This window comes from Kogia breviceps, chromosome 11 (genome assembly GCF_026419965.1).
Source record: "Kogia breviceps isolate mKogBre1 chromosome 11, mKogBre1 haplotype 1, whole genome shotgun sequence".
NCBI classification, from domain to species: domain Eukaryota; kingdom Metazoa; phylum Chordata; class Mammalia; order Artiodactyla; family Physeteridae; genus Kogia; species Kogia breviceps.
Genome location: NC_081320.1, coordinates 8,680,016 through 8,693,563, shown reverse-complemented (window position 1 = coordinate 8,693,563; position 13,548 = coordinate 8,680,016). Strand labels below are relative to the sequence as shown.

General features: G+C 38.3%; 1 protein-coding gene across 4 annotated transcripts in view; it reads right to left on the bottom strand.

Annotated features, from left to right (window-relative positions):
- The window catches only part of TMEM131 (transmembrane protein 131), a 189,768-nt gene that overhangs the window by 118,419 nt on the left and 57,801 nt on the right, over positions 1-13,548 (bottom strand). For all 4 annotated transcript variants that reach the window (XM_059078456.2, XM_067007149.1, XM_059078457.2 and 1 more), the window contains exon 3: positions 7,235-7,275. In XM_059078456.2, the coding sequence (XP_058934439.1) occupies positions 7,235-7,275 (41 nt within the window). The remainder of the gene's footprint in view (positions 1-7,234; positions 7,276-13,548) is intronic.

The window sequence follows — 13,548 nt, the reverse complement described above, 5'->3', positions numbered from 1 at the left end:
AAGACCTCCCATAAAATGTTCCAAAGAAGTGGTGTCCAGCAATGTTATCATGACATTTACAGGATGCTCACAGAATATGAGATAGAGGGGACAATACATAACAGATAATTCCCTCATAAATAAATGCATATTTTCAAAACAACAGATCTATATCTAAGGACCAATTTAATATTTGAGTGGGTACAACACAAACTGTCATAGGTATAATCTTATTTTAACAAAACCAAAAATTCAATAACATAGCTATCACATACCTACAGCTGATTGAAATGGCTGCTGTTTATTTAGAATGGCCATGACACTGTTTAGTGCTTTATTAACAGAAAGCAAATATCTACAAATCCATAATGTTGAAAAATAAACTGGGGAAGAAGCAACATGAAAAATGGTGCCCTTTGTCAATTTCAAAGAAACAGAATCTTAGACATTATAAAAGTAATACATGATTCTATGCTTTCGGCAGTGATTGTATTTTTTCTGAAACTTTCAATACAATATTTTATTTTCACTAAAACATTAACTGTTTATTTGGGGAGAAGGAGATGAATAAGGACTATTCTGACTTCAAGCGAGGGAACAACTGGAGAGATACATGAAATCTGTGTTGCTTGGTGAACTGTTAGGTCGAAATTAAGCACACAAGACCTTCCCAAATGAAGCATACAAGACATTCTTGGAGCTTTGGGAATTTGTTTAAACTGTGAAATTTAAAATATTTTCCTACGGGCAATTACTACCTAAACAAAAGGTTCTCTTTGGCCCAATATTTCATAATGAATGATTTGTGGTCTACCTACATCTTAATCATCTAGGATGCTTGTAGAAATGCAGATTCCAGGGCCCCGCACCTCTCGAATCTGATTCCTTACATCTATTATGGAGCCCAGAAACAGGCACCTTTACGTACACTCTCACATTTGGGAACAACTCTTTTGTAGCTTGATCCACAATAAGCGTTGCAAGCAGAAATAAGAGGGGAATAAAAGCACTTTAACAAGTAAAACTTTTTAAAAAGTCAGAGACAGCTATATAGTGACTTAAGACAAAAGATACAGATTATTCCTATATCAATATTTTTCAATAAATACATTTTAGCTTAAATTTTCATTTCCCTAAGGACTAATGATGTTGAACATCTTTTCATTTGTTTTCTGTCCAATCCGATATCTTCCTTTGCAAAGTGTCTGTTCAAAGTATTTTAACTCGGATGTCTGTCTTAATTTTGAGTTGTAAGAGTTCTTTATATATTCTAGATACATGTCCTTTGTCAAATGTATGTACTGTGAATATTTTCTCCCTGTCCCTCCTTTTCCTGTTATCAATGATGTCTTTTGGGGAGTGACATCATCAAGATGGTGACATAGGTCATTCTTGACTTCAGTCCCCCTCACAAGAAGACCAACCAACAACTACCCATAGTTGAGATACCATTGTGAAAATCCAAAAATACAGGGGTGAAGCTCAAGAACATCCTTGGACCACAGAGAGCAGGAAAAAAGAAGAAAACAAAACAAAACTGTATTAGAAAGGTAAGAGAAATGGCTATACTCTGGTCATATCACCTCTCTACCAGGCTGGTACAGCGCTGCACTGAGAGGGCCCCCTAGCGCCTACAGTTTCTCAGGTGGGAAAGAGAGAGCCCACGGTGGACATCTAGCTCCCCCAGTGTTGTGGGGAGATAAGTGGACATCTAGAGTTTGAGGCCCAAAGAACCCCACACAGGTTGAACTTGAAAAGGCCTACAATGAGACACATTATGATTAAACTGTCAAAAGTCAAAGACAAAGAGAGAATTCTGAAAGCAGCAAAAGTGACACATCACATACAAGGAACACCCCACTCCCCACCCCATAAGACTACATTAGTCCTCCCTCATCTGTGGTTTCACTTTCTGTAGTTTCAGTTACACGCGGTCAACCATGGTCTGAAAATATTAAATGAAAAATTCCTGAAATAAAAAATACATAAGTTTTAAACTGCACACCCTTCTGAGTAGCAGGATGAAACTTCATGCTGTCCTGCTCTGCCCTGCCCGAGACGTGAATCATCCCTTTGTCCACTGTACCCTTGCCGTATATGTGACCCACTGTCAGTATAGGAAAAAACAGAATATATATAGTGTTTGGTACTATCTGCAGTAACAGTGTAGTGTCTGGAATGTATGCCCCACAGATAAGGAGAAGGTACTGTACAGGTGGATTGCTCAACAGAAATTTTGTAGGCAAAGAGAGAGTGGGATGACATTCAAACTATTGAAAGAAAATAACTGTCAAACAACAATACTATACCCAGCAAAGCTGTCGTTCAGAAATCAAGGAGAGATAAAGACTTCACTGAACAAACAAAAGTTGAGGGGGTTCACCATAGCCACTTCCGACTTACAAGAAGTACTAATGGGTGTTCTTCAAGCAGAAATAACAGGATGCTAATTGACATTAAAAAAAAAAAAACATATGAATGTATGTGTAAAACTCACTGGTAATGGTAAATATACAGTCAAACTCAGATTCTCTAATATTGTGATGATGATACATAATTCACTTACCACTCTAGTTTAAAAGTTAAAAAACAAACATATTAAAAATAAATTACAATAACTTGCTATTGAATGGACGATAAAAAAAATGTGTAAATTTTAACATAATGAATTAAAATGGGAGGGGAAGGACTTCCCTGGCGGTTCAGTGGTTAAGACTCTGTGCTCCCAATGCAGGAAGCATGGGTTTGATCCCTGGTCAGGGAACTACGATCCCACATGCTCCACGGCACAGCCGAAAAATAAAATAAAATTTAAAATAAATAAATAAATAAAATGTGAGGGTGAGAGGTAAAAGTTTGGACCAAGAATTTCTTTACATGTTAAAGTGAAAGTCATTAAAGGACCAACTGACAAAATTAAAATAAGGTCTGTAGATTAAGTAGTATATGTAGGTATTAATTTCCTGATTTTACTGTGGCTTGTAAAATAATGTTTATATTTATAAGAACTATACACTGAAGTTTTTAGGGGTAAAATAAAAGAGCATCATGTCTACAACTGATTCTCAAAAAATTCAGAAAAATAATTACATATACACGTATACCTATATATAGAAAGATAGGGAAGAGAGAGAGAGAAGAAGGAAAGAAGAGGTGGAGAGGGAGATTATGAATGATCAAGCAGATGTGGTAAAATGTTAAATGGGGAATCAATCTAGGTCAAGATATACATGGGATACATATGGGAATTCTTTGTACTCTTTTTGCATCTATCCTCTAAAGTTATTTCAAAACAAATGATAAAAAATTAAATATAAATTGAAAAATATAGTACATTTCTTGTAGACAATATATGCTTAGATCTTTCCTTAATATAGTCTGACAACTGGTGTTGAAACCATTCACAGTTATTATAATATTTGATATGGTTGGGTTTAAGTCTACCATCAAAATTACTACAGTCTTCAAGATTTATGCAAAGTAGTACTGTTTTTTGCATATATGTCACTTCATGTGAGGCTAAAAGCTCCAGAGCTAGAAAATAAAGCTAAGTATAAACCCAAATGGAATCTTAAAAAACAACTTAAGAACGTTCCCTTTAACTTTTTCACAAAATTTATAACAGACATTAGACACACTGCAATTGTGAGCAGACTTTATCTGCCATTAAGGTATTAGCAAGCTCTGGCTCTAACCATAATCTTCTAGGTGCTTATGGTTAACTGTTGGCAACCAAAATGGTTGTACTTAATAAAAAGCAAACCATACAGTCAATTAAAGAACCTCAACCACCTTAACTTGAAAAGTACTCCGTAGCCCAGTGTCTTTGGCTTATAACCTAGAGGTACCAGGAAACTTAAAGATCAGAAGACTGGTTCTTCTCGTGGACACTGTGTACACACACACACACACACACACACACACAGATACACACATGTATCTTTCTTACCTAACTGTATACACCAACGTTTCCAGCTCTTGTAACGACATGATATGATGACACCACCACTGCCCCCAATATCAAACCTTTGCACTAGCTGCTCCTCTGTCTGAAATGCTCTGCCCTACGACTTTCACCAGGTAGGCTGAAACATCATTTCAGAGAGGCCTTCGTTACGGTCAAATCTAAAGAAGCAATGGAGTCTTGTCTATCCCAGACCTTTCTCTAGCTGATGTTCTGTTCATTTACTTGGTGGCTTATCGTCTGTTTTCCCCATTAGCACACAGGTTTTACCAGGGCAGGAGTCTTGACTGTCTGGCCCAGCCAGCACTGTGGTAGTTTTAAAATATGTTCACAGATTCTCCGATCTGCCTCTCTTCAAGAGGTGGGGGCTTAATTCTGCTCTCCTTGGGGGTAACTTCCTATGAATAAAATATGGCGGAAGTGACAGTGTGACTCGATTACAAAAGACACTGTGGCTTCCTCCTTGTGCTCTCTCTTGGATCTCCTGCTCTAGGGTCTCCAGCTGCTGTGACACGGGAACATTCAAGCAGCCCTACGGAGAGTTCCACATGGCAAAGAACTAAGGTCTCCTGCCAACAGCCAGTAAGGAACTGAGGCCTTCTGCTAATGGTATGGAGGGAGCCATCTTGGAGAGGACCCACCGGGCCCAGGCCTTCAGATGACTGCAGCTTCGGTTGATGTCTTGGCTGAAATCTCACGAGAGAGCCTCAGCCACAACTACTTAGCAGAGCTGTTCTCAAATTTCTCACTCACAGAAACAGAAAAATAATAAATGTCTGCTGTTTTAAGCTTCTAGGTTTGGAGGTAATTTATTACACAGCAATAGATAACAAACACAATGACTGAATCACTAATTGTTAGAACAATGCCTGGTGTGTGTAAAGATTCCAGTAAATATTTGCTGAATGACTGAACAAATACATTAACAAACACCCACAACTTATGTAACATTTTAATGTTTGCAAACTACTGTTACCCAAATGAGTCTCTCATTTGGTCCTTACAGCAACCTTATATAATGCATAACCTTATATCACATATAAGATATATCAGGCCGAGAAACGATCTTCCCCAGTATGCAAATGAAAGTCATGCTCAGAGCAGTTCAATAGTTTTTCTCCAGGCTACACATCTGGTGAACACAGAACTCAGGTCTCCTGAATTCCTAATCTCCCACCACAGGGCTCCACAACCCTAGGAAAAGACATTCATAAAAGGTGGCCTCACGTCCCAAAATATTAAATCATTACTGGTACTCATTATAACATTTTGGTGTTCAACTAAAATAAACACTGATGGAACACTATGTGCACATTATCCACCATTATATTATGTAGCTGGCATATTTTTAAACAAAATATTATCATGTAATTGATAACTGTATTAAAACAAATTAGAAAGGGTGAACCAGAAGGTAGGAGAGAAATATAAAAAAAGAGTATCTTGCAAAATTCTTTCACAGTTTTACTTCCCATGATCCTGCGGTCATGAAAGCAGCAGCTCTTCTCTTTGCAGAATGTCCCGGAAGCCCTTGGGGCTGAAGCAGATAGCAGCAGTTGTGGAGAGGGACCAAACGGTAGCCAGAGACTAGCTTCACCACCATTAGCTACAGAATCATTTTGTAACTAGGCTTTTCATGGTATAAATTTCCCTGGAGCAGGTTAAGTTTCACTCACAGAATGAGAGTTTTCGCTCAGGAGATCACGTGTAGGGAATACAAGAGATGGGGCCGAATCGCTTGGCTTTACTAGAAAAGTCACAGGGCAGCAAATGGACTACACAACTGGGGAGTGTAAGAAGCCAGAAATTGGTGCAGAAATGACTGCAGGAGTTCAACAGCCACAAAGTGTCCATCTCAGCAATCTCTAATGCTCAGCAGAAACGGGGGTGCCCCCAAGGAGAAGCTGGGAGAGGCCGCCAGGAGTGGAGACCAGGAGCTGCAGTCAGAGGCCACCTTCACCTCAGCTCCGCCTTAGGCCTTGCGGACTGTTTTGATGATGAACGTGAGACACCATGTGTCTCAGGTACCTGATCCCCTACAACTAAGCCCTGAGGCTTCCATCACTGGATTATAATATACTCTTCAAGGGAGCTGTCTTCTTTCAGAAAGCAGACTGCCTCTGTCATTTCGTCAACACATATGCTTTATAACCTCATCAGAGGCTGTGTCTCTACTGTCCTTCAAGAGGTCTCAAGGCAGGGAGTGTATCCACAGCCCCAGCCCAGAGCACACTGTGCAGACTCTCACCTCTCCTCCCTCCCATGTAAGCTCTATCATGACTACTTTCCTTCATGTGCCTCCGCTGGCTCCCCTAGGCCTCTTGCACAGCGCTTCCCCTCTAATTCTTAACTAACTCTGTATTGCTCTTCTGGCTAAATGGAGAAAACACAGCGAACACTGAAGGATCCCACATCTGATATAAGGCTATCAGAGGGAACGCACCATGGGGCTGGTGATCAGAAGATAACGAATACTACCTGAGACCCTGCCGGTCTAACCTTGTTAGCACATCCCTTGGTTCTAAGAATCTCAGAGTCCTCATGTGTCACACAAGGGGGGTCAACAAGACAACCAGTTAGGGTCTCCTGTAATTAGAATCATCCCTCCTTGTACGGTAACTTCCTCTGCCAGGGGCCTGAAGGTAGACCCTTGATGACAACGGAAGGCAGCACTGCTCAGCCCATAAAAAGCGGGGAGGACCACGGGAGAGGTCAATGGCAGCTGTAAAGCCGAAACTCTTCCAGAGCAAGGGGAGTTTCAGCTACAAGTAAACCCCTTGGCGTGTGATGCAGAAGGAATGCTACACAACGCACGACATGCAAATTCAGATTTAAACTCGGTCTTCCATACACAATACCTGAAATACATGATACAATGTGATTTACTATTTGTTTTCCCTCCTCACCAAAAAAAGTATGGGGGGCTTCCCTGGTGGCGCAGTGGTTGAGAGTCCGCCTGCCGATGCAGGGGACACGGGTTCGTGCCCCGGTCCGGGAAGATCCCACGTGCCGCGGAGCAGCTGGGCCCGTGAGCCGTGGCCGCTGAGCCTGCGCGTCCGGAGCCTGTGCTGCGCAGCGGAAGAGGCCACAGCAGTGAGAGGCCCGCGTACCGCACACACACACACACAAACAACAACAACAACAAAACAACAACAACAACAACAACAAAAAAGTATGGGGAAAACGGAGAGCAGGAATCCCCCAGAAAGACCTAAGAGTATGTCAGTATCTTACTAAATACATAATATTTTAATATTAAAAAATTTATACATATACCTATTACTGCCTTACCTTTTCTGTTGGTATGAACTGAGTCCAAGTGTTGTCTCAGTCTGTGAAGGAAGAAAACAATGGTGAAAACGGAAACCAAATCTTTATACTACAGACATACAGAATATCCAACATATTTTATTACAGTTTCAACTTTGACCTTATACTTACTTTCAGGTTAAACCTGATCCCTAAATCATATGAAATGATTTGTCACACCATATAATTCAAATGAGAGAATAATTTGGATTAAATTTTAAACACACATGGAAGTAATGCCAAGTAATAGGACTGATTTTTAGAAGCTTGCCAAAGCAATACATCCTATGAGAAGAGTCCTCTTTCCAATTACTCTGTGAGGCTACACATGTCTCTCACCGTTCACTCCTTCCCAACGGTGCTGGGACCAGCAGATGCTGGTCTACTATGGTTTCTGCCACCATGGAGCTTGAGGTATGGGGCGGGGTAGGGGTAGGGGGAGTCAGTTATTTTCAAACTAAATAAATATGTGTTTATACACGAATAAAGGACTTCGGAAAAATTGGAAAGATGCTATGAAAGAATAAATAGGTGACATGTTTAAATATGTCATAGGGAAGCCCTGTCTGAAGAGATAACATTTATACTGAAACCTAAAGGATAAAGAAGAGCTGTGTTTGGAGGTGGGATTGTGTGGTGGTGGAGAAAACAGCACGTGCAAAGGTCCTAGTACAGGAAAGAGCCTGGATGCTCAAGAAAAAGACGGCAGGTCTATTTGGCTGGAGTTTAGAGAGAAGCGGGAGAGAAGCAGAAATGAGGTTGGAGGTGAGGCAGCACCCTGTTATGTGTTGTGCCCTGGTAAGAAGCCATGCTAAGAAGTCTGGATTGTGTTGTACTCTAAATGCAGTACAAGGGGACTGAAGTCGTAGGAGAGAAACAGAGACACAGACATGGTCTAGATGATTTAAGTGTTAAAGACATTATTTTGGCTGTAGTGTAGGATATGGATTAGAAGATCCAGCAATCACACTTCTAGGTTTATAACCCCAAAGAACTGAATGCAGAGAGCAGGGACTCAACAGTTATTTAGATATCCACCTTCACAGCAGTATTATTCACAATTGCAAAGCATGGAAGCTACGCAAGCACCTACTGATGAATAAATGAAGAAACAAAATGTGGTGTATACATACAAACAAATATTATTCAGCCTTGAAAAGGAAGGAAATTCTGACATATGCTACAACATGGATGAACCTTGAAAACTAAGTCTACACTTAGACTAAATGAAACAAGCCAGTCACAAAAGGACAAAAACTATATGATTCCATTTACATGAGGTACTTAGAGTAGACAGATTCATAGAGACAGACAGTAGAATGCTGGTTGCCAGGGGCTGCAGTAGGGGGGATGGGCACACGCTCTCAGTTTGGGATGAAAATAAAAGGTCTGGAGCTAGATGGTGGTGATGCAGAAACAAATGCGAATGTACTTAATGCCACTGAAATGTATACTTAAAAATGGTTAAAATTGTAATTTTATGTTATGCATATTTTACTACAATAGAAAAAAAAGCTATAGCAATCAAGACAGTGTGGCATCAGTACAAAGACAGACGAAACAGATCAATAGAACTGGAGAAAACTCAGAAACGAACTCACACGTTTATAGTCAACTTGATTTTCAACAAAGGCATCAATGTAATTTAGGAGAGAAACATGTATCTTTTCAACAAATGGTGCTGGAACAACTGGACAAAGCTTGGGGGAAAATGAACCCTTACCCTAGTATCACACCATGCACTCAAATTAATTTTAGATAAATCATAGTTCTAAGCATAAAAACTAAAATTATAAAGCTTCGACAAAAAAAATAGATTATATTTGCAACATTCAAACAGACAAAGATTTCATGAAGAGGACCAAAAACACCTAGTCATAAAAGAAAAAAACCGATGGATTGGACTTCATCAAATTTTAAAAAATACGCTCACCAAAAGACATTGCTATGAAAATGAAAAGGCAAACCACATACTGAGAGAAAATATTTGCAAATCACCCATTTGATGAAGGACTTGTATCTTGAACATATGAAGAACTTTATGAATCTGAATAATAAGAAAACCACCCAATTTTTAAAAATGAGCAATTCTACAAATGTCAGTTAAGCACATGAGAAGATGCTTAGCACCAGTTATCAAGGGAAAGCAAATTTAAACTTTAACGATACGCTACCACCTACAATAATGTCCCAAATGATAAAGACTGACCATACTAAGGGTTGGCAAGGATGTGTAGTAACTGGAACTTTCATACACTGCTGGTGGGAATGTAAAACAGAATCACCATTTTAGAAGAAGTTTGGCAATTTCTTACAGGTTAAACTTAAAACACCCACCATATGACCCCTCTGAGATATTTGCCCAAGGGAAACAAAAGCATAAGTCCATACAAAGACTTATACATGAACGTTTATGGCAGCTTTATTTGTAAGAGGTCAGTACTGGAACAACCCAAATTTCCATCAACAGATGAAGTGACACATGAATTGTGGTATGGGATAGAACGGTAGAATACTACTCAGCAATAAAAAAAGAGTAAACTCAAAGACTAGGAACCTTTCTTTTTCTCTATTACATATTTATTATTTTAGAAAAAATATTTTTAAAAGAACAGAAAATAACATTTGGATGGGGAAAAAGGAACAAACTACTGATACATGCAACAACATCGAGAACTCTTAAAATAATCATGCTGAGTCAAATTCCCAAAAAGTACATTCTACATGATTCCATTTATATAAAATGATTTAAAGTATAAACTGATGGTGTCAGAAAGCAAATCAGTGGTTGCCTAGAGATGGAGAGTGAGGGTAGAGGGATTACCAAGGGTCACAAGTAAACTTTTGGGGGCCATGGATACATATATTTATTATCTTGATTGCAGTAATGCATTCACAGGTGTATAGTATGTTGAACTTTTCAAATCGTACACTTTAAACATGCACAGTTTAATGTGTGTCACTTTTACTTCAATAAAAAGTACAACCTAAGAATTCTAGGACATGCCAAACTGTGGTCCCCATCTGGAGCTGACAGAAAGGAGACTCAGGAAGTGTAGCACCCATGTATACTTTCTGGAGGGGAAAAAAATATCTTCATGAAGACAATCTGGCCAAGATGATTACTCATGAAGAATTGCAAATGAGGAAGCTGTCTTGTGAAAGATAAGCAGATACAGTAAAGGAACTGTGGAAATAAGGTTAGAAAAGCAGAAAGTAAATGTTGTTTTTGAAGTATAAGCCACAAAATAGAAAAGTCATTTAACTATAATAAGAATAAAAATCTCAGCACAACCCTAAATATTGAGAGAAAAGGAAAGATCACAATAGACACTATTTTGTTTCTGAAGTAATTTGAGAAATGAAGTTTTAAACATATCTTAAATATGTATCTGAAACTTAAGCCCCGAAATTGAGAGAAAACAAAAAGGAAAGCATAAAAATTAGATGGAATAGATTAAACACATATATAGCATGATTAAATGAGATAAACTCATCTATTAAGAAAGACAAAAGGATCATGTTGAAAAAACAAAGCCCAACTATAGACTGTAAATACCTAACACAAAATGATTCAAAAATGTTGAAAGCCGAAGAATGAGCAAAAATAAACAAGGTAAACACCTCCTCCCACCCCAACCCCCAGAAAAGAAGAGAAAAATCAAGCAAAAAAAGGGTTACATTAGTAACAATGAAAAGATCTGCTATTTATGTAAGTATTTTATAACTGAACAGCAAAAAGAAAGAAAAATAAAGAAACTGGAGAAAAGAATACTGTGATTGAAATATAGCAAAGAACAGTAGGCAAATCACTTAAAGAAAAATAAATGGCCAGTAATCATATGAGAAAAGATGGTCAGCTCACCAAACTACGAAGCAATCCCTAGAAGAGACTGAGATTTCCTATTTCACCATGTGATTAGTGGAAACCTTTGAACTTTATGCTCAGAGATAAGGGCCTGTCAGGAGTACTCAGGGCCCTAGAAAATGCCTGTGCCATGTATTTCTGTATCTTCTATCAAATATAAGACATACCTACAATATTTCAAAGTAAACTTCGCTGAATCACAGATACTTAAAGTTGGTAACGTTTGACATATTGCAAATGATCTTTTCACTGTGCATCTACAAAGATAAGCACAATTCCCACCCACAATTCAGACTCCATTCTTCTGTTGCATTTAAGGGCTCCAGTCTCAGCCTAGCTCACTGCTAGGCTCCACATTCCAGACCAGTCTGAGCACAGTCTCTCTCACAGAGCACCCCAAAGGAATATAAAGGAGGAAAATGAACTATTCTTCCACTCAAATGGAAAAGACCCTGCAAAAATAAGTATGTGGTATATTCTCAAACAGTATTAAATTCTCTTATCACAAAAATAATATATAAGTTTATCCCTATAACCTAGTGGTTCCAACTGGGGGCAATTTTGTCCTCCGGGGCATTTGGCAATGTCTAGAGACATTTTTGATGGTTGCAACTGAAAGAGCTACTGGCATCTAGAGGGTAGAGGCCAGGGATGCTGCTAAACACCCTACAACACATAAAACAGTCTTCTTTCCTCATTTCTCAGCAAGGAATTACCTGGTCCAAAATATAAATATTGCCAAGACTGAAAACCCTACTGTAAGCTGAATTTTATGAAGACATATCAATAATTTAATTTTCATTTGTAATAACATCTCCTTACATTATAATTCAAAGTGCATAACTGCCACAACTGTCTCTATCTCTAGTGGTCCTTGCAGTTCTTAATACACTGGAGACATGCAAATTATATTTACCAGTCCAGGATCAAACAGTATATGTCAGAATTCAAATCTTGTGCTCTTATCTGTAATTATTACACACTTATTATGACATATCCTTTTTTTTTTTTTTTGGTTTTGTGGCTTGCGGGATCTTAGTTCCCCAACCAGGGATTGAACCCATGCCCTCAGAAGTGAAAGTGTGGAGTCCTAACCACTGAACCACCAGGGAATTCCTGACATACCCTTGATAAGACTGTATATGCCTAAAACTGACTTCTTTTAGCTTACACAAGCTGAAGTTGGCCACTCATTTCCTTTTATGTATATTTTACAATATTTTTAGTGGTTACCCTGGAGATTATAATTTATATCTTAAATCTACAACAAACTTGTTTGAATTCCTACCAGCTCAGCTTCAATAGTATACTTAATTCTGTCATTTTGCTATTTGTTTTCTATATGCCTTATACTGTTTTCATCCCTCATTTCCTATAGTCCTGTCATTTTTTGGTTTAGTTGATTTTTTGGTAGTGAAATGTTTAAATTCATTTTGTGTATTTCCTATTATTTCCTTTGTGGTTACCATGGGGATTAATCTAACATCATAAAGTTATAACACTCTAATTTGAATTTTTATCAGATTTAACTCAATCACACTCAATGTGTACTTCTTTACAGCTCCATCCCTACTTCTTCTGGTTGTTAATGTCACAGAATTTCTTCTTTTTGTATCCAAAGACAAACTAATAATTCTTTTAAGTACATTAGTCTTTAAATTATATAGAAAACAAAATGTGGAGTTACAAAACAAAGTGACAATAATCCTTGCTTTTACACTAGTTTTTTAAAAATGTATTAGTCTCAAACCTTGTAGAAAACAAAAAGTGGAGTTTCAAACCATTGTTACAATATTACCAACTTTTAAACTGCCCCTGTATTTACTTTTATTGTGATCTTTATTTCTTCATATGGCTTTACATTGTTGTCTAGTGTTCTCTCATTTTTACCTGCAGGACTCCCTTCAGCATTTCTTGCAAGGCAGGTCTAATGGTAATGCGCTTCCTCAGCTTTTGTTTATCTGGGAATGTCTTAATTTCTCCCTCACTTTTGAAGAACAGTTTTGCCAGTTATGGGATTCTTGGTTGATAGTTTTTTCCTTCTAATACTTTGAATATATGGGTCCACTGCCTTCTGGTCTCCAAAGTTTGTGATGAGAAATCTAATAACTTATCGAGGATCCTTTTTATGTGATGAGTCCCGTTGCTCTTGTTGCTTTCAAGATTTTCTTTGCCTTTTTAAGGTCTGATTTAACATGTCCCAGTATGAGTCTCTGAGTTCATCTTACTTGGAGTTCACTGAGCTTCTTGGATGCTTATATTCATGTCTTTCATTAATTTGTGACATTTTCAACAATTATTTCTTCAAGTATTGTGTCTCTTTCTCTTTTTACCTTTCAAGACTCCCACAATGCATATGCTGGTTCACTTGATGGTCTTAGGCTCTACTGACTTTTCTTTAATCTTTCTGTTCCTCAGCATAGAGAAT